Raw genomic sequence first — 25,314 nt, forward strand, 5'->3', positions numbered from 1 at the left:
ATACCATAGACACCTCACATAATTAGGAACCGGGCAACCACAGCTTACAGGGTACACCAGCCTACACCCAATCAGGTCATATACCAACAAGCAGCACATATTGGCATACTCTCTTACCCACACTAGCCTGAAAGGGAGCAGTATCCTCGCACTCATATATCCCCCAGTGCCAAATAAGCACACAAACTACATACTTACCTGTGTCAATTGCATGTACCTAATGTAATTGTTATGCCGCGTAAGGTGATTGTATATTTTTCAACTTCGAAAACCAGCATGTATACATCAACTTGATAACATAAACGAGGCAGAAATGCTTAGGACCTGTCAAAACATAGTGTGATACCTAGCTCGCACTCCTTTATACTATAGCATCAGTTTGCCTGACTCAATTTATCTCCGCACACCTGCCATTAGCATGATGTTGAAACTAGCATATAGCACTAAAAACTAAAAAGCCGGTAATACCTAGTTTTTATGCTTGTAACTGTTAACGTAGTTGCTCATCTATAAAATAAGCCTGTACTCACAAACAAAAAAAATCGCCATTGTTTATGCCACTGTTTGACCTGTTTATCTACCCATGTACGCTGTTGTGGCGTTTGTCGATGTTTTTGTACTCACCTGCGCAACAAAAATAAAGACTTAAAAAAAAACAAAAAACATTTTGAAGTTGGTCTTGCTCTCTTTGGTTATGAATTTTTTTTATTTTCTTCCTTTTTACAGGCCCTACTGGCATGTCCAAATGTGTTATAGGATGCTATTAGCCCATCTGATTTAAATGTTTTCAGTGCCCCTTTCTTATTGTTTATTACTTGACTAAGCCACATTGGTTTTCATTTGCTTTTTTATATTGTTTCAGAATTGTATGTATAGAGAATGCACATTGTCTCCCTGCCATACCAATGTTTCCCTCTGTTTTGATATTCTCATGCTCGTGTTCACTGTTGTGGAACCACACGTCTCTTTGTCATAATGTGCACAACAAAAATAAAGAATTATAAAAAATATAAAAAATAAAGGTTGTAGCCTGGTGCAAAATGAGCCCAGTGCTCTAGAAAGTCATGTTTTGTTTTAGATCACATGGATTTACAGGTTTGTATTGTTTACCACAGGACATATTCAAAGGTCTTGTGGAGTTCATGCATTAGAGCTGTTCTGGCAGCACAAGGGGGACCTATGATATTAGGCAGGTGTGTTTCATTTAATTTCATTTCCTGCACTCAAACTACCACTACTTCTGGGTGACAGCAATGACCATAGTACACATAAGTCCCAATGCATAGATAATGAAAACCAAAGAACAAGACTTACTTGCGCAATATCCCAAATTCCTATGCATATTTAAATAACTGAAGGTTAATAGTGTCACTCCAATGGCCATTAGGTATAAGCTCACCCACCTTGATGAGGCATAAGTTAGCTCATTAAGTGGTGTTCGGAATACATTTTAAAAAAGTTAAATGTATCTGCTCTGAGGTATCCTGAAAAAGACTCAATTAATCAACATTAAGTGTTTAATTTCTCTGACTGCTGTTGCAGTCTTATACCAGTATTAATAGAGAATCAACTGGCTCAAGGTGATGATGAACCAAGCACTAACAAAGAGAGGGATGATGATCTATTAGATGTGGTGGTTAGTGATGTCCCGAACGGTTCGCTGGCGAATAGTTCCTGGCGAACATAGCTTGTTCGCGTTCGCCACGAATGGCAAACATATGTGATGTTCGGTCCGCCCCCTATTCATTATCATTGAGTAACCTTTGACACTGTACCTCACAGTCAGCAGAAACATTCCAGCCAATCAGCAGCAGACCCTCCCTCCCAGACCCTCCCACCTTCTAGACAGCATACAATTTAGATTAATTCTGAAGCTGCATTCATTTTTTTTAATTTATTTTTTTGTGTGTTTATTATACATAACCCCCTCCCCTCCCAAAAAAAGTATCCCTCTACCTACCCCCCTCACCCTAAAAATAATGAGGGGGGGGACCTTTAACTAAGAACCTGTAAAGAAAAATAAAAAACTTACCATTCAATGTTTTCTTTCTTCTAAAATCTTCTTTTTTCAGCCCCCAAAAAAGGGCAAATAAAAACCCATAATAACCGACGCAATTAAAAAAAAAAAAGAAAAAAAACTGAGCGCAAAAAAAATTAATCCATCTTCACCCATGGAGGGCTCCGCGCAGACTGAGCTGTGCAGGGTGGGGGAAGGCTTATAAAGCCTTGCCCCGCTCTGCAATTAGGCTCAGAGCACTCTGATTGGTGGGTTTAAGCCATCCAATCAGAGTGCTCTGACAGGTAAATGAAGAGACTGACAGGTAAGTATCTACATTTACCTGTCACAGCACTCTGATTGGTTGGTTTGAAATCCACCAATCAGAGTGCTCTGTGTCATTTTACACAGCGTGGGAAAGTTCTGTGGAATTTTCCCACGCTGTGTAATTTGACTCATAACACTGATTGGTGGATTAAGTAACCAATCAGAGAGTTATGAGTCAAATTACACAGCGTGGGAAAATTCCACAGAACTTTCCCACACTGTGTAAAATGACACAGAGCACTCTGATTGGTGGCTTTATAAGGCTCCCGCCCTGCAGAGCTCAGTCTGCGCGGAGCCCTCGCCGGGTGAAGATGGATTATTTTTTTTTGCGCTCATTTATTTATTTATTTTTTTATTGCGTCGGTTATTATGGATATTTATTTGCCCTTTTTGGAGCTGAAAAAAGAAGATTTTAGAAGAAAGAAAACATTGAATGGTAAGTTATTTTTTTTTTTTTTTTACAGGTTCTTAGTTAAATGTCCCCCCCTCATTATTTTTAGGGTGAGGGGGTAGGTAGGGGGATCATTTTGTTTGGGGGGGAGGGGGTGACTAGGGGTTTGGGGACCCCTAGTCACCTGGGGGGGACATTTTTTTTAGGGCCCCCACTCGCCGCTCAGGGGTGGGGGCTGGGGGGAGGACAATAGGTCTCCCCATTGGTATTTAGGGCCCCCACCCGCCACTCAGGGTTGGGGGCCAGGGGGGAGGACATTAGGTCCCCCTCCTTTATTAGTATTTAGGGCCCCCACCCACCGCTCAGGGGTGGGGGCCAGGGGGGAGGACATTAGGTCCTCCCCCCCTTACTTTTGTTTAGGGCCCCCACCCAGGGGTGGGGGCCAGGGGGAGGACATGTTCAATTTCATGTTCACAACATCACTCGTGGTGGTTAGTCCTGTTAATTTTAATGCTGCTTGTTGCTAAACATGCACTGTTTTTTCAGACCTGTCAGAGCACAATGATAAAGTTTGTATATAGTCACATACTGAGAAGATGTTTTGGAGCTGAGAAAACTAAAGAAAGACTCCTGAGAACGTATCCAGGGATAGTTGCAGCTATAAATAATTTTTGCTCTTTATGCCATAAATGTTAACTCACAGCCCCAGCAAACATTTTCATAGCCCATTAATGGCTTAATCCATAAATGATGTACTATTTGAGATTACGTGATCTGGGCTTCTATAGTGTCCCTTTAATGTTCAGTAGTTTGGGTATTCCTGAGGAAATATTAACAGACTAAGGAACCTCTTTCATGTCTATAGTCACAACAGAATGTGCAATTTACTGGGTATAAAACAACTCAGTATGACCCCAGTATATCAACAACACATTGTTCGTATTGCTGAAAGTTCAATAGCACACTAAAGAGCATGCTACAAAATGATGATGGGAAAAATTGGCATCTGTTGTCATCCTGTCCATGTTCTCTAAAAGAGAGGTACCTCAGGCTTTTTCCCTTGTTAATTATAATTATGGACAACAACCCCTAGTATAATGTGTCTTCTGTCATGCACACAGTTAGAGAATATATGGGTAATATCCAGGAAGTGCATAGATAGAGTTATAACTAATGCTGGGGTCAGAGTGTTTGTTAGGGAGTTATTAGTTCTGGTCCCCACAGTAGAAAATAAATTCTTTGCTACCCTGACAAGGCCCATTTGAAAAAATTAAGAAGATGGGAAAAGTTAATTTACAGAGTAAGCCAGTGTAAAAAGAGAAACCCTGAACTATTCTAACACAAAAATCATTTGCAACCCTGAAAGGACAGATACATATTGTATAACAGAGTCAGATAAAAATGTTTCCTTCATGACACTCAAAGTCCCTGAAAAATTAGAGGTGATTAAATTGGAGATAGTTCAAAAATGTTGAAACAGGGTAATTGTGGAATCAGACAGTGAGCTGGTTGTGTTGATTCCAAAACCTGATGGTTCCCTAAGGAATGATGGTTCCTTAAATAAGGTTCCCTTGTGTAATGATTTTCACAAACCGAGCTTTATTTCAAAGTTTAACACATACTCATTGCTAGAGTTACCAAATTAGTGAAAGACCGGGAAAAGTTTGTTATTTGACAACAATCGACTTCCCACTTAAATCCCACTTACTAACTGGGCAAAAGAGAAAACTGCCTTCACAACTCCAGATGGCCTATTTTAGTACTCTGTATTACTGCTTGGATTTCATGGTGTCCCTGCAACATTTCAGAGAATAATGTATATAATTCGTACTTGTTTTTCTGCAGCACCTCTAGATGACATGATATTATCTTCTGTATAGACCACGGGTCTTTCCAAAGTTAACGCAGTATTTAATTCCATGCTGTCTCTGACTCTAACTGCCAACCAAGCAATGTACCATTTCCTTAGAGAAAGCTAAGTATCTTGTTTATACTACCAGGAGGAGATTTAGTTAAACCACAGACTACTAAAAAATTAGTCGTAGAAAATGGCCTAAGCCTTTAACTAAGGAGGGCATTTATAGGCTTAACCAGCTACTACAAATACACAAAAAGAGAACAACGAGTAGAGAGAGTTTGTCAGGTTGCTATTGTTATTGGTGGGGGGTAACCCCTATACGAAATGAACACTAAAGAAAAGATAAGTATTAAGCAAACCAGAGTGGGGGAGAAGAGACACCAAAACAAGTCTCTTATTGTATATAATCAACTCCCTACTCGGGGCTAATACATAGAGAGCAACCCATGCACACTACAGTATCGTGAACTAAAATGTAACTTTTAATAAAAAACTTAAAAAATATATCCTAAGTATAAATGTGAGAAAAAATAATAAATACAATTCTAAATTTGATAAGGCTGTGATCAGCAGCCCGTCAATGTGTAACAGGAGAGGTAATATAGCCTCAAGTCTAAAACGCCACTAGGGTGAATTAAACTAGGAGTGGAATCTGCAGAGATTGGCTAAATGGAGATTGCATTACTGCTGTGAGACATCATGTCTTTGTCTCCCGTATATTAGCATAGCACAAACGTCAAATTAGAAACCCACCCCGAAAGAGAACTTTCCCCACTGCTGCACACAAAGATATCACTGCGGCTGAGAGAAAGTTAAAAAATAATAATGACCGCTACTAGTCTGCTGGAGTTCGTAGTTCGACTATAGTCTAAGTGGAGAGACCAGTGTAAAGGATCCGTATACACTGATGTCTGTACCCTCACTGTCTGGTAAGTAAAACGTTAACTCCTAATAGCTGAACATTCTAACGGTCAAGGCTAAATAAATAGCAGGTACAACTCAATTGATCTGAACTTAAGCTAGTAATAGAGCTGGAGCGATCCATAGGAGGTCTATCTGTCTGTCCCTTAAATAAAACTCCATATCTAGCTAGTTGCTGCTAGTCCCGACGCGCGTTTCGCCGATAGCTCGGCTCGTCCAGGACGAGCCGAGCTATCGGCGAAACGCGCGTCGGGACTAGCAGCAACTAGCTAGATATGGAGTTTTATTTAAGGGACAGACAGATAGACCTCCTATGGATCGCTCCAGCTCTATTACTAGCTTAAGTTCAGATCGATTGAGTTGTACCTGCTATTTATTTAGCCTTGACCAGCTCTATTACTAGCTTAAGTTCAGATCGATTGAGTTGTACCTGCTATTTATTTAGCCTTGACCGTTAGAATGTTCAGCTATTAGGAGTTAACGTTTTACTTACCAGACAGTGAGGGTACAGACATCAGTGTATACGGATCCTTTACACTGGTCTCTCCACTTAGACTATAGTCGAACTACGAACTCCAGCAGACTAGTAGCGGTCATTATTATTTTTTAACTTTCTCTCAGCCGCAGTGATATCTTTGTGTGCAGCAGTGGGGAAAGTTCTCTTTCGGGGTGGGTTTCTAATTTGACGTTTGTGCTATGCTAATATACGGGAGACAAAGACATGATGTCTCACAGCAGTAATGCAATCTCCATTTAGCCAATCTCTGCAGATTCCACTCCTAGTTTAATTCACCCTAGTGGCGTTTTAGACTTGAGGCTATATTACCTCTCCTGTTACACATTGACGGGCTGCTGATCACAGCCTTATCAAATTTAGAATTGTATTTATTATTTTTTCTCACATTTATACTTAGGATATATTTTTTAAGTTTTTTATTAAAAGTTACATTTTAGTTCACGATACTGTAGTGTGCATGGGTTGCTCTCTATGTATTAGCCCCGAGTAGGGAGTTGATTAAATACAATAAGAGACTTGTTTTGGTGTCTCTTCTCCCCCACTCTGGTTTGCTTAATACTTATCTTTTCTTTAGTGTTCAGCTACTACAAATGTTTCATTCCAAACTTTGCTACAATTCCTAACATATCTAATAAAAATTAGTTATTCAGTTTTGATGAAGTGATCCCCAGAAGCAAATAAAGCATTTCAGTGTTGAAATATGTTTTCTGTGCCACTCCTTTGTTAATAATTCCTGATTTTCTAAAGATTTCAAAGTACTGACTGATGCGCCTAATGTCGATGTAGGGGCAGCCCTTTTTCAAGAACACCAGACTGAAAATAACCCTGTTTTTTTCTAAGCAGAAAACACAATCCACAGAAGAATGACTTTATAGTAGAGAGGAAATGTCTAGCAATTAAATGGGCCGTAGAGACTTTACGCTTCTATTTGTTAGGGAGAAGATTCAGGCTAACTAAAGACCATGCTCCTCTAACATTAATGAAATAAAATGAGTCAGGCATTTAATCAGTGTTTAAGGTACAAAGCTTGAGCAAAAATAACCCCAAACATTTCTATGTTGGAACTGGGATTTATGTCACGAGTGGATTTTATTATTTTTTATTTTTGTCAGAATGGTTAAAAGAGAATGTTACCTTCCTGCTGAATGTTGACCACACAATTTCAAAGCTTTCACATAAATAATTATAATACAATTTAATTATTTGGATATATAAAGGACATCAGGAACTAAAAAAAGTACAGGAGCAAACTGAAAATTATCTTTTGGCATTCTTGCTGTTTTTTTTTTCTTTTTTTGGTTTTTTGTTTCTTTTATGGTTACTTGATAGGACACTCCATTTGTATCTGAATCTTTCTTAAATGCAATTAACTCTTTGATAAAAGTTTTTTCTTTTAAAGGAGGTGAGACAGAGGTCTCAGCTTTTGTAGATGATGTCCTACTAACTATCACAGATCTGATTAGGTCATTAACTCAGGCCACTAAGGAAATAGAAACCTTTAGTTCATTTACTAATTTTAAAATGAATGTAGATAAATGTGAAATCCTATGAACTGCCATATCTCCAGTATTAAAAACATCAGTTTAACATAACTATAGGTTTAGATGGGCGAAAGGCAAGATAAAATATCTAGGGGTTCAATTAACGGTGGTAACTACTAGCCTTTATAAATGCAATTATCCCCCCTTATCAGAAGAGATTAAAATGAATCTTAATAAATGGAATCTACCACAGTTTTCTCTTTTTTGGTAGGACTGACATCTTGAAAATTCTGATTCTTCTAAAATTATTGTACATGTCCCAGGCCCTTTCTATATCAATCCCTCGTTTATTTTGTGATACACTCAAGCATTTCTTTATCTCTTTTATATGGAGTAATAGAAAAGCACGTATAGCATATGACACCCTAATAAAAAACAAAAACAAAGGTGGCATGGCAATGCCCCATATATATCTATATTACTTGGCTACACTATATAATAGAGTGCGGGAGTGGACAGACATTGATTAAAGGAAACCATTGTCAGGACTGGAGCAGAGTTTTGTTTCCATCCCTTTGTACACTCTCCCATGGCAGACTTGTAACCTTGATAAAATAGTAGCCCACCCACAACCTTTACTCAGCTATATCTTGAAAAGGTAGCGACAAAATAAAGATGTAAGGCATGTATCTAAAGAAGTGTCTCCCCTGTTACCAGTTGAGGACAACCCAGATTTCCAAGAGGGTCAAGGAGCAAACATGCTTAAAAGTTTATTGGGGAATTCAAACTCTTTTCTTCTATAATGATAGGGGACAACCTCCCAACTACAACAAGTGTATTAGGTCCTACTAAACACAATTCATTTTTCGATGTTATGAGAAGTAATCAGTTTTATAAAGAAAATTATGAAACCAAGTGGAAACAAAGAAATTTAGCCCCATTTGAAAAAATGTGTATCACTAATAAGAATGTGAAAGGCTCTCTCTTTAGAATATACCAAAGGATTCAATTAGAGGAAATAGAAGGGGAATGTTATTATTCCAGATGAAATGGATGGCCAATTTACATATACAAATATCGGATGAAGATTGGTCGTTTATTGTAAGAAGGGTAATGGAAGCCTCTGTAAGCATAACTAAGAGGTAAACTTTTTACAAGCGCATAGCACGATGGTATAGAACCCCTGTAAATATTCACGCCTTTCATCCACCCACTAGTGATCAGTGTTGGAGATGTGGGGAGGAAGAAGGTGATATTGAACACATATGGTGGTTCTGTAAAAATATACAATTTATATTGGGGTGGAGTCATAGAAGTTATTAAAGGGGTAATACCTACTGATTTTAAATTTACACCTCCACTGGCACTTATGGTTTGACCACACACTTTTTTGGATTCCCACAAACAAAATTCTTATGGTTATTAATGGGGGAAGCAAGGGCGATCATTCCAGTATATTGGAAACAAACTCAGATGCCTACAACAAAGTGGATAGCCAGAGTTTAAAATACTCGTGAAATGGAAGATATCCACTGGGCTGAGGGGTAGAAAACACAATTACCCTAATACATGGCTCCCTTGGCTCAGATGTTGGGCTACTGATATGGAACTTTGATAAAACTTATGATATGGAACTTTGATTAAGAGCATTGAAAAATATTTAGTCATATATATAAGTGATTCTGAAAGATTAAGGTCTACCTATGTATATGTTTTTTCATTCTTTCTGTGGAGATTCAAAAGTTAGACCCACATCCTATTATCATACACATTATTATCTTTCTGATAATAAAGTGTATGATAACAATGCAGACATTTTTGGTATTTCTACCACAATGACCATATAGTTCAGTGCTGTGAAGTCTGTTCTAAAGGACTGATAGGCAATTGTTAACTTGATGCAGACGGTAAGGTAAGTTCTATACATAGCAACTCCCACATCTTTTTTATTTACTAAATAATGGCACATATTCGAAACTCTGACTTTCGTAAGCTGTCTGGGAGCTAAGAAAAAGGTCTGCATTGTCATCATACACATTATCATCAGAAATATGTCCTTTAAGTAAAATAAAAACTGGTAAAAGCAAATAGAATATATTTTAAAAGTTAGGATGTAGGTCTAACTTTTAAATCTCCAGCACCGATGCACACACATACACACACTCACACTAACAGACACATACACACACTCACAGACACATACATACACTCACAGACACACACACACTCACAGACATACACATACACTCACAGACACACACATACACTCACAGACACACACATACACTCACAACTTAATAATGTAATTAAAAAATTTCCACCCAGCCTCCCTACCTGGAGAGCGTGGATCCGTCCCTGGGGTCCAGTGGGGCTGCAGTGAGGCGGGTGGCTTCCCATCCGAGGTGCCCCCTAAATAGCGCCGCCCAAGGCAAATGCCTAGTTTGCCTTGGGCTAAATACACCCCTGTTACCAGCATTCTACCTACATACTTAATTAACTGAATTAATATTTTCAATCATATTTCAACACAAATACTCTGCTATGGTTTTAAATCTATTTTTCTTCTCACATATGACAGTTTATATAGAATCACACAATATACCCTTAATGATTTCTGTCATAATACCAGTGGTTTTCTGTCCCACTAATTTGCACTTGTCCATAGGATGACACAACACATGTATCATGTTTTTTTTTTTTCCCCCAAATCTATATGTTAGGAGATGAATGCAAATGCTTATTATTCATTAACCTTACTTTTTGGAAAATATCCATGGCAATTTGATCTTAGTACCATGTTAATTTGACCATATAAAACAAGAGGATGTGTCTAGCAGTCATTAGCAATTTCAATATGCAAAGAATTGAAGCTCTAGTACGATTAGAAGAGGAGACAAATCTAATTTGAAAGAAACCCAAATGACTACATCAAAGCATTAGTTTTTATATTACTATTGTAGGAAACTTGAAAGCAGATCTTAGTACAATGTGATGTGGTTGCTTGTTACAACTTAGAAAAATTCATCCCCAGGGTAGAATCTTGAAAGACGGTTGATGATGGCAAAAAAAACTTAAAATAGTTTTTTTTTTTTGCTAATTAACTCCCAGTGAAAGGCATGTACTAACAATATAATGACCATGGCAGAGTTACATGACCGGAACCAAGACATAGACTGGTGTTATGCAAGTTAGCAGCATTACCAACCTGGAACAGATTCATTAAAAAGCTTTAGGTTGTAATTATGAGATTAATGAAGTACTACATTATCTGAATGGGAATGTGTTTAGTGTGCATGGCTGGACTGGACCATCAAGATACCGGAAAATTTCCCAGTGGGCTGCGGCACATGCAAGTGCTACCGGGTGGCCGGTCCGGTGGCACATTCTGAGGGGGCCAGCCACGTACCCCGCTGGTGCCATCAGGCCAGGTGGCCACCTAGACGGTCCGGCAGCACACTCATCAATGCTGACAGCAGTGAGCTGTCAGCGTAGGAGGACTAAAGGAGGGAGCGTGTCTCTCTATCATGCTCCTTCGCAGTTCCCACAATTCCCAGAACAGTATGATGTGGCTGTGCTGGAAATTGTAGGAACATGCTCCCTCCTTCAGTGGCTGTGCTGGAAATTGTAGGAACATGCTCCCTCCTTCAGTCCTACTACACTGACAGCTCACTGCTGTCAGCATTAGTGAGTGTGCCGCCGACCGACTAGACGGCCACACTGCCCGGCGGCACCAGCGTGGAAAACGGCCAGCCCTCTCTTACTTCTTTTTGTAAATGGGAGGGGGAAGAAATAGACAGAAAGGGAATAGAGAGACACAAGGGAGAGACACACAAGGGGAGGGGGAAAAAGGAGAGAGACACAGGGGAGGGGGGAGAAAGAAACAGGGGTAAGAGAGAGATACAAGGTTTGGGGGAAAAGAGACAGAGGGGAAGAGAGACTGGGAAGTAGAGGGGAGACATGGACACAGAGGAGCAGTAAGGGGGAGAAAGAAACATACAGAGGGACTGGGGGGGAGACAAAGAGGCACATAGAGGGTCTGGAGGTAGAAAGAGCTATATGTATATTAATGTGTGTATTAGTTATAAATATATATAATTATGCCTATAATATTTACACATATATTAACGTACATTTATATATGCATAATAAACAGAGAAATGTAATTAATATGTACCATATGTAATGAGCAGATATTAGCCCAGTCTTGTTGCTAGGTGCATACTCCAGCACAATAACATATTTTAAGTGAAGAGCGCACCTACAGGACTTTAAAATAAACAAGATATTATAATTTTTTACAGTTGTGCACTACATACATTCACCATTTCAGTCCTATTACCAAACTTTCCTTAATATGTCAAGGTAGTTGGATTGAAACATTTATTACATGCAAAGGCATGTCTGCTTAAAATAAATCTGCACTTTTGTTTATTTTGAAGACTACGAGTGCTTTTTTTCACGGTGGAGTAATAATTTTTAATTTTAAGTTATCTTTTCTAACTCTGTATTAGCACACTATGCTGGCGCAACGCATTATTGGGTTGGTAAATAATTTTTTATCCAGGGCTGCTATTAGTTCCCAGTCCAGCCCTGTTAGCGTGCGTAACGCAGCTTTCAAAATGCTTGTTACCATGGAAAAATCCCAAGCAGCAGAAATACAAGCTCCAATAGTGTTGCAATTTAATATGAGATTGGTATATGATTAAATCAGCAGAATAAATAAAGGATCTTCTGTGCATGTCTTTACATTATATATTATTTAAAAAAATGTTTTTGAGCTTTCAGGGTATAAAATATAGATCCTATTAACAATAGAACAATTATTTGAGATGATTCAAGAAAGATTAACTGATTATGTAAAGGTGACTATAATAAGGTTGTCAGAACAATTCCTTAGAAAGCAAAGAAAAAATATTAAGAAATAAATTATGAAGGATAAGATTTTTGAAGGATAAAAATAGACATATAGAAACTTGAATTGTATCTATTGTAGGTCAATTTATTATGACCACACCAGATAGGTCAACAAACTAACTATTGTTCCAAGTATGGTGCATTTACTAAGTGAATCTTAAATAACATGGTTGGAATGCAATGCAGGTTTGGTTCTTGAAAATAAACATTAATGCACTCAGAGGAGCTACTGTAGCTGCCTATCTTATTGCTGGCCATAATAGGAAGGTGTCAGAACACACAGAGCGTTGCTTGCTGTGTATGGGGCTACATAGACACAGACCAACCAGAGTGCACATGATGATCCCTGTCCACCACCGAAAGTGCCATTAATGGGGACATGAGCATCAGAATTTCTCCACAGAGCAATGGTAAAAAAGTTTGAATCCAACTGAATTAAGTAGAATAACTCAATCGATTGCCATTTTAGCCAACAACAAATACATTTTCCTTCATTTACATATACATTACATTACAAGACAAATTCTGGAAAATTAAATTTTTCCACATTTTTAAAAATTGTTCTTATCATATTGCACATCACCATTCTATATAATATGTGAATACATAGTTAACAAAAACAAATATTGGAAATATGTAATATATCTATTCCCCAATCCTTAAAATTTATGCAAGGTATTTTTAGACCTATAATGTTCATGTGACCAAGAATTTTAATATGTGTTGCTCTTAGAACCTGTAGTAGTCACATTTAACTCAGTTAATGTGAAAATATCTTGAAATGAAATGCCATTTATTTATAGCATTAATGAAAAGTGTGACAAGAAGTGTAAAATTAAGGCTGAATATCTGTCATGATGCTACTGATCTTTTAAAATAATAGAAAATTAGAAGATTTTACTTACTGCAAAAAATATCTGAAGGGAACTGTGTGCCACTTCTATGTACTGATATTCTAGTAAACACTCAGAAATGGTGATATAGCGATGATCTTCTGGGGCCCAGTCTGGAGCTGGGGTCACTAAGGTCACAATGCAACCTGGTCCATTTTCCATCCACCAGGAACGATGCATTGATACATTGAATGTCATAATAAGGTCTTTCTCCTGGAGTCATAAAACAAAACCAAAATAAATTATATACACCACTTAAGTAGCAAGGTATATAAAAGGCATTTCATTTAAAGGAAGATAGAATGTCTCTTCAATAGTTCAATATGTTTTTCTTAGTCTTACAAAAGAATAAAAAAACAACAAATCAAATCATCATCGTTCATAAATAGGGTGTTACTTGTGTTATCATCCCTCACACTTATGTGTATTTAAATAATGTACACACTTATTTACTTACATTACCTTTTAATATAGTGCCATTATCCAGGGCTGATTAGAGTGATCACAGAATGTCATCCGTGAGAGTAAGAGTTTTTATAATCATGTACTGTAAGAATAGGTGATGGCAAGTCTACTGCTGATGTTCTGAACACAGCCATTTGTTAACTCAGCAGTCTATGTTCAATGTTGTTAAAGATTGTTGACTGCTAATGGCATTTTGATGCAAAGCTTTTTGCACCGGATTGTGTGTTGTGGTTGTGTATGGCTGTTGGACGCATATAAACGGTTTCATAATGACACATAACTGTTACACATTTTCAGTGTACTTCATTAAAAATTAGAAGGTCACAGTAATTCCTAGCAGAGGAATGTGCTGAGTAGCCAACGTGTGTTGATTGGGACCTTGATTGAACAAGCTTACACTGTAGAGAAGGTGGGGTATAAAAACACAATAGGAAGTGCTGCATGGGGGATAGTAGCCAAGTGATAGGGTGCGAAAGTAGCAGAATTGGAAGTTAAGAGTGACATGGAGAGTGGATCCACTTATTAAGTTAGGTTTTAATGGACTACTGGTTTTAATGTCTCATGGTCTACTTCTCTATGTTTAGTTTTGTTTCTTCTAAGGAACAGTATACAATTATATACCCATAATTATCTAAAAGGTACCTTTACTATTGGATCTACTGTTGATTTGAACTAATTTATCCAGGGATAGAACATTGAGAGCATACTAATTGCCTGCAGATGGCTCTATTAGTTCATGTTAAATTAGTTGTGCTAGCTGTTAGTAATTCCCTTGACATATTAATGAACATTTCTTTACTTCAATTATGCTCAATGTAACCTTAAGTTTATTTTGTTCTTTTAAATAACATATATTTGTTTTAATTGCCTTCAATTGCCCATGTTAGCGACCACTGAACACTATTATAGCATTTTGCTGGCAATATACCATATAAGTGACACCACATCTAAATTGTGACACGTGCCAAACTTGAAATTGTAATTTATATAGAAAAGGGAAATGTAGATAAAACATAAATATATAGATATATTTTATATGTACACCAACTTTTTTGGATCCAGAACCTTCCCCTAAAAGACCTATAGCAACTTCTAAGTGGGGTTGTATACTAGTTACCAGAGTGGTATATCCACGTATAATTGAAATTTGGACTTTCAGTCCCATTAATATTTTCAGTATTTCATTAATAGGTTGATACCTGGATTGTAATTTATCTCAGCATAGTTTAATGACTAAACAACATTTTTGTAGGCATGACATTAGAGGGGGGACCCTCTTCTAATGTTATGCATATATTTTATATATAGTTTCTATCCATAGATATAATTTATTTATTTTTATATTCTATTTTTTTTTTTTTAGTAGAGCCACAATTGGGGTTTTGGTGAGATTTTTAATGCCCATATCTCCTAATAAAGCAAAAATATCCAATATTACGTTCTTTGCATACCTGTGCATCCCCACCAAATATGTTCAGAAGTACCTACCATTTGATTGCATCTCCAACAAACATCAGAATATGTTGGATAAATCTTGTGTAACCTGTCTGGGACATAGTACCACCTGTTAGTTTATAAAAAGGTTCTACATAGTTTAAGCAGTGTATATTTTTGTAACATAGTTGAGAGCCTCCTACCAACTATCTTTGTCAATATTACAACCTAGTTATTTTTCCCACTTAAGTATTGCTGGCAGAGAAGGGGTTGGAGAACTTAATAGTATCATGTCTATGGTTTTGGAGTTGGGCATTTCAACACTTTTGTAATGAATCAGTTTAAGTAGAGGGAAACCATGAACAGGAGAAGGTCACAGGACATAGATGTTTACAAATGTTTTGAGTCTTAGATAGATAAATAATTCTTGGCTTGGTAGGGAGAATTCCACTTGTAGTTGGGGGAAGGTTTGGATATTATTTCCTTCTATTAACTGTTTGATATAACCTATCTCAGTCATTAAAATCCAAACAAAAAAAAATAAGTGTGCTAAATATTTATAGAGTGCAAATTAAACTCACTCTATCAAAAAGTGCAAGCAGTTAATACCACTTTAGTGCAAAGCAGTGCAAGCAGTTAATACCACTTTAGTGCAAATATACAAATGCTGCATGCAAAAGACTTATAACACTCTAAATCAGTGCAATATAAGAGAATTCCTTAGTACCAAATTAGTGAAGTGACCTAGCATATTCAAATCAAATTAGGTACACTTGCTAAAAATATATGCTTGGTTCCTTGGTTTCAAGTGTTGTTACATAAAAAAAAAATAAAAAACATATATAGTGAAATATTGCTATTTACAATAATACAACGTGTGTGTAAAAGTTCCACTCACAAGCAGAGAGCAGATGAGCCTTCTCTACTATTGACAGCTCCAAGTGCAGAAAAATCCACTGCAGCCAATAAAGTAAAACGATTTATTTTCAGATTAAAACACAGCATTCATTCCGGATCTCTGTAAAAGACTGTCCTGTTGTGGGTTCTTACATCCGATGGCTAGATAGTCAGTCCGTGCGCCCTCACGATCGGCAAAGTTCGCAGGGTACTTCCGGGAGGCGTGGCGTACGTGATGACGTCACATAGCCAATCAGATAACTTGTTTCGCCGAGATGTCGGCTTCTTCAGATCTGCCTCTTTCTTAGCTTAGCAGTCTTTTTATACCGCCCATCTGGACGTGATTCATTATACAATTATTACTTTATTGGCTATTAAAACATAAAAATGAAAACGGACAATATTTTCAGCATTGCTGCTGTTCATACAATTCAATCAATTAGCCTCTATAGGCTCCCTATATGTCCATAGATAATATATTATTATCCCAACATATAAAAATGCAGCCAAATATTGTCATATTTATGTTTATAGTGACAATACACTGCATAAAAAGGAGAAAATTCAATATAGGAACAATAAAACTGAAGACCTACATAATACCCTCCTCTTAAAGTGAAGGACACAATATATTAACCATAACAACTGTTTTACAGAGAACATCCCAGATGTATGTAGAAACATATTAAAAATACATTATAAGAAATATCTTGTACTGAAAAAGAAACAATACCTCATATTTGAAGATATTTAACCTGCTCAGGAAAAATAATAAAAATATAATTACCATAAAAAATAGCAAAAATACTTCTAAATTTTTTTTTATAAAAAAATTAAAAAGGTCAAATTCTATGTTGAGTCATTTTGGCTCTAGAGTATCCAATTCATAAACCCATTTCATCTCTTCTCTTCCTATATCATTAATGTGGTTTCCTCCCCGCCATGATTTGTTAACTATTTTAGTTCCTAAAAAAGTAAATCCTTCCGGATTCTGGTTATGGTATTTTTTAAAATGGGCTGATACGCTATGATTTTCATAGCCCTTTCGAATATTATTTACATGTTCATAAATTCTTTTATGTAAAGGTCTAATAGTGCGCCCCACGTATTGTAGGCCGCATGGACAAATTAAAAGATAAATTAAGTTTTTACTAAGACATGTAATAAAATCTTTAATAATGTACTCTAAATCCTTATACTTTGTCTTAAATTTGCTTATACCTTTTAGGGTCCTATTTTTGCTACATTTACAACCCATACATAAACCGCATGAATAAAAACCATTCTTTTTATTTAAAAAAAGTTTTTTTAGGTTCTTTTTTAGGGTGATTAAAACTCAACATCTGTTTAAAATTTGGCGCTCCTCTAAAAGTAATAAAAGGTTTATCTGGAAGAAGTTTGCATAATTCATTATCTTTTTTAAGTATATGCCCATGTTTTTTCACTATAGATTTCATCTTATTGCAGTCTCTATTAAAATCAAAGACCAAAGGAATTTTATTTATTTTATCCTCTACATTTTTTCATTTTGTGCCTCTAATTAAATCTTCTTGGTCTTGTTTTAGAGTTTGCTCATACGCTTCTTCTATGAGTTTGATAGGATACTCCTTTTCCAAAAACTTTCTTTTTAAAATATTAGCTTGGCTTTTAAATACTTCTACCTCTGAACAATTTCTTCGAACTCTTCTAAATTGTCCCTTAGGAATATTATTAAGCCACGCTGTGTAATGTCCACTATTATACATTACATAGCTATTGGCATCCACTTTCTTAAAACAATTCTTGTTTTTTAACAAATCATTTTCTACATAAATATTTAAATCAAAAAAATTAATATTTGAGGAACTAAGCTCACTTGTTAAACATATTCCCCATTCATTAATATTTAAATATTCTAAAAAATTCCTTAGGCTAGCTTCTGAACCCTTCCATATAAAAAACAAATCATCTATATACCTACAGTAGGAGACCAGGTTTGTCTCCCATTCTTGGCTGGCATAAATATACGTACTTTCCCAGCCTGCCATATATAAATTTGCGTAGCTGGGAGCAAACCTGGTCCCCATTGCTGTACCCTGTTGTTGTAGATAAAATTTAGTATTAAATAAAAAATAATTATTATTTAAAATCCATTTAATACTCTACATGTTCATCTGAGAATTTCTTGTGGTTTATGTATGGGTTGTAAATGGATGTAGAGTACATTATTAAAGATCGTATTACATGTCTTAGTAAAAACGTAATTTATCTTTTAATTTGTCCGTGCGGCCTACAATACGTGGGGCGCACTATTAGACCTTTACATAAAATAATTTATGAACATGTAAATAATATTCGAAAGGGCTATGAAAATCATAGCTTATCAGCCCATTTTAAAAAATACCATAACCAGAATCCGGAAGGATTGACTTTTTTAGGAATTAAAATAGTGAACAAATCATGGTGCTGACGAAACCACATTAATGATATAGGAAGAGAAGAGATTAAATGGGTTTATGAATTGGATATTCTAGAGCCAAAAGGACTCAACATAGAATTTGACCTTTTAAATTTTTTATAAAAAAATTTTTAGAAGTATTTTTACTATTTTTTATGGTAATTATATTTTTATTATTTTTCCTGAGCAGGTTAAATATCTTCAAATATGAGGTATTGTTTCTTTTTCAGTACAAGATATTTCTTATAATGTATTTTTAATATGTTTCTACATACATCTGGGATGTTCTCTGTAAAACAGTTGTTATGGTTAATATATTGTGTCCTTCACTTTAACCCTTTCAGGACCGCTGACGGTTCAGGACCGTCAGCGGTAAAACGTGCGTTTGGACCGCTGACGGTCCTGAACCGTCATAACGGTCTGGGGCTACTTACCTGATCGCCGTCGGTCCCATGGCGGCGATCAGTGCTCCACCCGGTCCAGGGGGACTGCCTGTCTGCCCGGGCAGTCCCCCCTCGGCAGATCAGGACCCCACGGCCATGTGATCACTCGATCACATGACCGCAATAGGTGTCTGTGTATCTGCCTGCAGGGGGACTGTCTGTGCTGACAGGCAGTCTCCCTGCAAGTGAAAAATCCAAAAAATAAAGTAAAAAAAAAAAACAGTGTAAAATCAGTGTAAAAAATAAATAAATAATATGTGTATATATATATATATATATATATATATATATATATATATGATATATATACATGTATTATATCTATATATAATATATGTATATGTATCATAAATATAATGTCATATTAAGTGTATTTTTATATTTATATATACGTATATTAATATAAAAATACACTTATATTTAAATTACACACAAATATATACAATATATATATATAATTGCTATATATATGGTATATATATATTATTATAAAATACAAATAATATGTTAATAAAAATAAATAACAAAAAATTAAAATAATGTTTAATAATTATAAAAAATATTTATATATGCAATTTTATTCTAACAGTATTTTGATATATATATATATATATATATATTTATATCAAAATATACTTAGAATGTAATGATATATATATCTATGTATAAATACATAAATAAAAACAATACGAAATATACATATGTCCATATACATAATTACATAAATAATTTCATAAATATACACGTAGACGTCAAATATATAAATATGTATATATATTAAAATTCTACATGTGTATTTATGTAATATTTTTACCTAATTAAGTAATTTTAGTGATTGCAATTTGAGGGACCTGCCTGCCAACCCAGGCCGAAAGTCCAGATAATTTAATTTGCTAGCACTGTGTTTAACCCTGTAACTTTCTATGACACCCTAAAACCTGTACATGGGGGTACTGTTTTACTCGGGAGACTTCGCTGAACACAAATATTAGTGTTTCAAAACAGTAAAACATATCACAGCGATGATATTGTCAGTGAAAGTGAAGTTTTTTGAATTTTTCACACACAAACAGCACTTTCACTGAGGATATTATTGCTGTGATACATTTTACTGTTCTGATACACTAATATTTGTGTTCAGCAAAGTCTCCTGAGTATAACAGTACCCCACATGTAGAGGTTTTATAGTGTTTGTGAAAGTTACAGGGTCAAATATAAGGCTTGATTTTACTTTTTTTTTTATTGAAATTTGTCGGATTGGTTAGGTTGCCTTTGAGAGCGTATGGTAGCCAAGGAATGAGAATTAGCCCCATGATGGCATACCATTTGCAAAAGAAGACAACCCAAGGTATTGCAAATGGGGTATGTTCAGCCTTTTTTAGTAGCCACTTAGTCACAAACACCGGCCAAAGTTAGCGTTTCTTGCATTTTTAACACACAAACAAATATAAATGCTAACTTTGGCCAGTGTTTGTGACTAAGTGGCTACTAAAAAAAACTGGACATACCCAATTTTGAATACCCTGGGTTGTCTACTTTAAAAAAATATGTACATGTTAGGTGTGTTTCGGGGATTTATGACAGATAACGGTGTTACAAGGTCACTATTGATACATTTAAAATATATATATATTGAAACAGCAATTTCCTACTTGTATTTATAGGCCTATAACTTGCAAAAAAAAGCAATAAAGCATGTAAACACTGGGTGTTTTTAAACTCGGGACAAAATTTTGAATCTATTTAGCAGTTTTTTTCATTAGCTTTTGTAGATAAGTAAAAGATTTTTCAAGTAAAAGTCCAAAAACATGTTTTTTTTTAAATTTTTCACCATATTTTATTATTTTTTTTAAATACAATATTGGACATAATACAAATAATGGTATGTAAAGAAAGCCCCTTTTGTCCTGAAAAAAACTATATATAACTTGTATGGGAACCGTAAATGAGAGAGCGGAAAATTACAGCTAAACACAAACACCACAAAAGTGTTAAAACTGCTCTGGTCCTTAACGTACAAACATCGCAAAAATAGGCCGGTCCTGAAGGGGTTAAGAGGATGGGATTATGTAGGTCTTCAGTTTTTTTGTTCCTATATAGAATGCTCTCCTTTTTATGCAGTGCATTGTCACTTTAAACATAAAGTGTTATAATATGACAATATTTGGCTGCATTTTTAGATGTTGGGATAATAATATATTATCTATGGACATATAGGGAGCCTATAGAGGCTAATTGATTGAATTGCATGAACAGCAGCAATGCTGAAAATATTGTCCGTTTTCATTTTTATGTTTTAATAGCCAATAAATTAATAATTGTATAATGAATCACGTCCAGATGGGCGGTATAAAAAGACTTCTAAGCTAGGAAAGAGGCAGATTTGAAGAAGCTGACCTCTCGGCGAAACGCGTTATCTGATTGGCTACGTGACGTCATCACGTACGCCACACCTCCCGGAAGTACCCTGCGGACCTTGCCGATCGTGAGGGCGCACGGACTGACTATCTAGCCATCGGATGTAAGAACCCACAACAGGACAGTCTTTTACAGGGATCCGGAATGCAATATTTCACTATATATGTTTTGTATTTTTTTTATGTAACAACACTTGAAACCAAGGAACCAAGCATATATTTTTTAGTAAGTGTACCTAATTTGATTTGAATATGCTAGGTCACTTCACTAACTTGGTACTAAGGAATTCTCTTATATTGCACTGATTTAGAGTGTTATAAGTCTTTTGCATGCAGCATTTGTATATTTGCACTAAAGTGGTATTAACTGCTTGCACTGCTTTGCACTAAAGTGGTATTAACTGCTTGCACTTTTTGATAGAGTGAGTTTAATTTTCACTCTATAAATATTTAGCGCACTTATTTTTTTTGGTTTGGATTTTAATGTTGGGTGTTAGGAGCTGATACACTTATAGGTGCTGCTTTACTAAATAAGGTTAATATTATTATAAGCGCCTTTTTTTCCACTTGTTTTATTGTTGTTTTATCTCAGTCATTATCCAAGATTTTATGTTGACATAGTCTATAAATTGTCTATACTAATGTACTATAGTCTATACTAATGTACGGCAGGATTGCTTTATCCATTTTCAAAGTTCTTTTAACACCTTAAGGACCTGGTCGCCGGCAATCCCACGCTGGCGAACGCGATGGGGGGACTTACCTGGCATCCCAGGGAGTCCCCCTTCTGCCGATCCGGCCCTCCCGGTGCCATGTAATCGTGAGGTCCCTGCGAGGACCTCACAATCACATGGACGGAATAGCAGTCCATAGCAGTGCCAGTAGGGGGAGTGCCTGGAATGACATGTAGTCCCCCTGTTGCCTGTAATAAAGTAAAATAACGTTTTAAAACAGTGTAAAATAAAATAATATATACTTAGATTATATATATATATATATATATATATTTATTATTACTATTATTATTTTATTATTTATATAGCGCCATCAGATTCCGTAGCACTGTACAATGGGTGGACTAACAGACATGTAATTGTAACCAGACAACTGGACGTACAGTAACGGAGAGGTGGAGGGCCCTGCTCAATGAGCTTACATTCTAGAGGGAGTGGGGTATAGTGGCACAAAGGGTAAAAGTAAGGGTATAAATTATGTTGTTAGAAAAGTCTTCACTGAGGGCTTAGTAGGTAATTTTGACAATTGAAGGGGGGTGGGTCATGGGGGGTGGGGGATAAAAACCTGATAACAGTTTAATTGATATGCTTTCTTGAAGACGTGAGTTTTCAATGATTTTTTGAATGAATGGAAACTGGGTGAAAGTCCTACAGAGAAGGGAAGGGAGTTCCACAGAGGAGGTGCAGCCCTGGAGAAATCTTGGAGGCGAGCATTAGAGGTGGGAGTACAGACAGAGGATTTACATAGGTCTTTGGAAGAGCGTAGGGGCCTCGACGGGACATACTTGTGTACTAGGGAGGATAGTTAGGTTGGAGCAGCATTATGTAGGGACTTGTAAGCAAGCACCAGAATTTTAAATTGAGCCCTATATCTAACTGGAATCCAATGCAGGGACTGACAGAGCGGAAGGGCGAGGGAGGTGTGAGAGGACTGGAAATGAACCTCGCCGCCGCATTCTTTATATATTGCAGCGGTGCATTCTGGGAACACGTAAGACCCCTGAGAAAGGGATTGTAGTAGTCAATGCGAGAGAGAAAAATAGCATGGACCAGCACTTTAGCCGCATCTGGCGTTAAATAGGGGCGGTTGCACGCTATGTTTTTGAGATGGAAGCGACAGGATTTGGCAATTGATTGGACATGAGGGGTGAAGGAGAGGAACACCCAGGCAGCAAGCCTCTGAGGTAGAGGTGATGGTAGCACCGTTGACTTGGAGGGAGGGAGACATGGGAGTGTTAACACTTGAGGGAGGACAGACCAGAAGTTCTGTTTTGGGTAGGTTGAGTTTAAGGAAGTGAGCAGCCATCCAGTTGGAAAACGGAGAGAGGCAGTCAGAGACACGAGTCAAGATAGGCGGAGAGAGATCAGGAGAGGACAGGTAGATTTGCGTGTCATCTGCATATAAATGATTACGGAAGCCAAAGGAGCTGATGAGTTTACCAAGGGAGGCAGTAAAGTATATATATATATATATGTATATATATATATATATACACACACACACTTACACATATATACACATACACTAAGTGTATTTTAATATATATATATATATATATATTCACAAAAAAATAGATAGCTTGGAACTCACCCTTTTTCCTTTTATGTAGCTGCAATTAATATGCCTTGGTGCAATCCCACGTTATAAGGTATATATGGATAAGTAAGAGAGGCACTCGCAGGTCTTTTAAATAAATAAATTGTTATTTATTCCATATAAGGTTTGAAACGTCGATCAGATTGCATGTTGTAACCTTATTTGGAATAAATACCAATTTATTAATTTAAAAGACCTTAGAGTGCATCTCTTACGTATCGTTCAAATTAGTTATTTGCATTTTTCACACACAAACAAATATTAATACACTGCTCAAAAAAATAAAGGGAATACAAAAATAACACATCCTAAATAAAGGGAACACAAAAATAACACATCCTAGATGAATTAAATATTCTTCTGAAATAATTTGTTCTTTACATTGTTGAATGTGCTGATAACAAAATCACACAAAAATAAAAAAATGGAAATCAAATTTTTAAACCCATGGAGGTCTGGATTTGGAGTCACACTCAAAATTAAAGTGGAAAAACACACTACAGGCTGATCCAACTTTGATGTAATGTCCTTAAAACAAGTCAAAATGAGGCTCAGTAGTGTATGTGGCCCCCACGTGCCTGTATGACCTCCCTACAACGCCTGTGCATGCTTCTGATGAGGTGGCGGATGGTCTCCTGAGGGATCTCCTCCCAGACCTGGATTAAAGCATCTGCCAACTCCTGGACAGTCTGTGGTGCAACGTGACAATGGTGGATGGAGCGAGACATGATGTCCCAGATGTGCTCAATTGGATTCAGGTCTGGGGAATGGGTGGGCCAGTTCTTCGTCTTGCAGGAACTGCTGATACACTCCAGCCACATGAGGTCTAGCATTGTCTTGCATTAGGAGGAACCCAGGGCCAACCGCACCAGCATATGGTCTCACAAGCGGTCTGAGGATCTCATCTCGGTACCTAATGTCAGTCAGGCTACCTCTGGCGAGCACATGGAGGGCTGTGCGGCCCCCAAAAGAAATGCCACCCCACACCATTACTGACCCACTGCCAAACCGGTCATGCTGGAGGATCTTGAAGGCAGCAGAACGTTCTCCACGGCATCTCCAGACTCTGTCACATCTGTCACATGTGCTAAGTGTGAACCTGCTTTAATCTATGAAGAGCACATGGCGCCAGTGGCAAATATGCCAATCTTGGTGTTCCCTGGCAAATGCCAAACATCCTGCACGGTGTTGGGCTGTAAGCACAACCCCCACCTGTGGATGTCGGGCCCTCATACCACCCTCATGGAGTCTGTTTATGACTGTTTAAGCAGACACATGCACATTTGTGGCCTATTGGAGGTCATTTTGCAGGGCTCTGGCAGTGCTCCTCCTGTTCCTCCTTGCACAAAGGCGAAGGTAGCGGTCCTGCTGCTGGGTTGTTGCTCTCCTACTGCCTCCTCCACATCTCCTGATGTACTGGCCTGTCTCCTGGTAACGCCTCCATGCTCTGGACACTACGCTGACAGACACAGCATGCCTTCTTGCCACAGCTCGCATTAATGTGCCATCCTGGATGAGCTGCACTACCTGAGCCACTTGTGTGGGTTGTAGACTCCGTCTCATGCTACCACTAGAGTGAAAGCACCTCCAGC

General features: G+C 37.1%; 1 protein-coding gene across 3 annotated transcripts in view; it reads right to left on the minus strand.

Moving 5' to 3' along the window:
* Positions 1-25,314, minus strand: part of NKAIN2 (sodium/potassium transporting ATPase interacting 2) — a 1,209,657-nt gene that overhangs the window by 297,437 nt on the left and 886,906 nt on the right. For all 3 annotated transcript variants that reach the window (XM_063441261.1, XM_063441259.1, XM_063441260.1), the window contains one exon: positions 13,311-13,511. In XM_063441261.1, coding sequence (XP_063297331.1) covers positions 13,311-13,511 — 201 coding nt within the window. The remainder of the gene's footprint in view (positions 1-13,310; positions 13,512-25,314) is intronic.

Source organism: Pelobates fuscus, chromosome 2 (genome assembly GCF_036172605.1).
Source record: "Pelobates fuscus isolate aPelFus1 chromosome 2, aPelFus1.pri, whole genome shotgun sequence".
In the NCBI taxonomy this organism is placed as follows: Eukaryota; Metazoa; Chordata; class Amphibia; order Anura; family Pelobatidae; genus Pelobates; species Pelobates fuscus.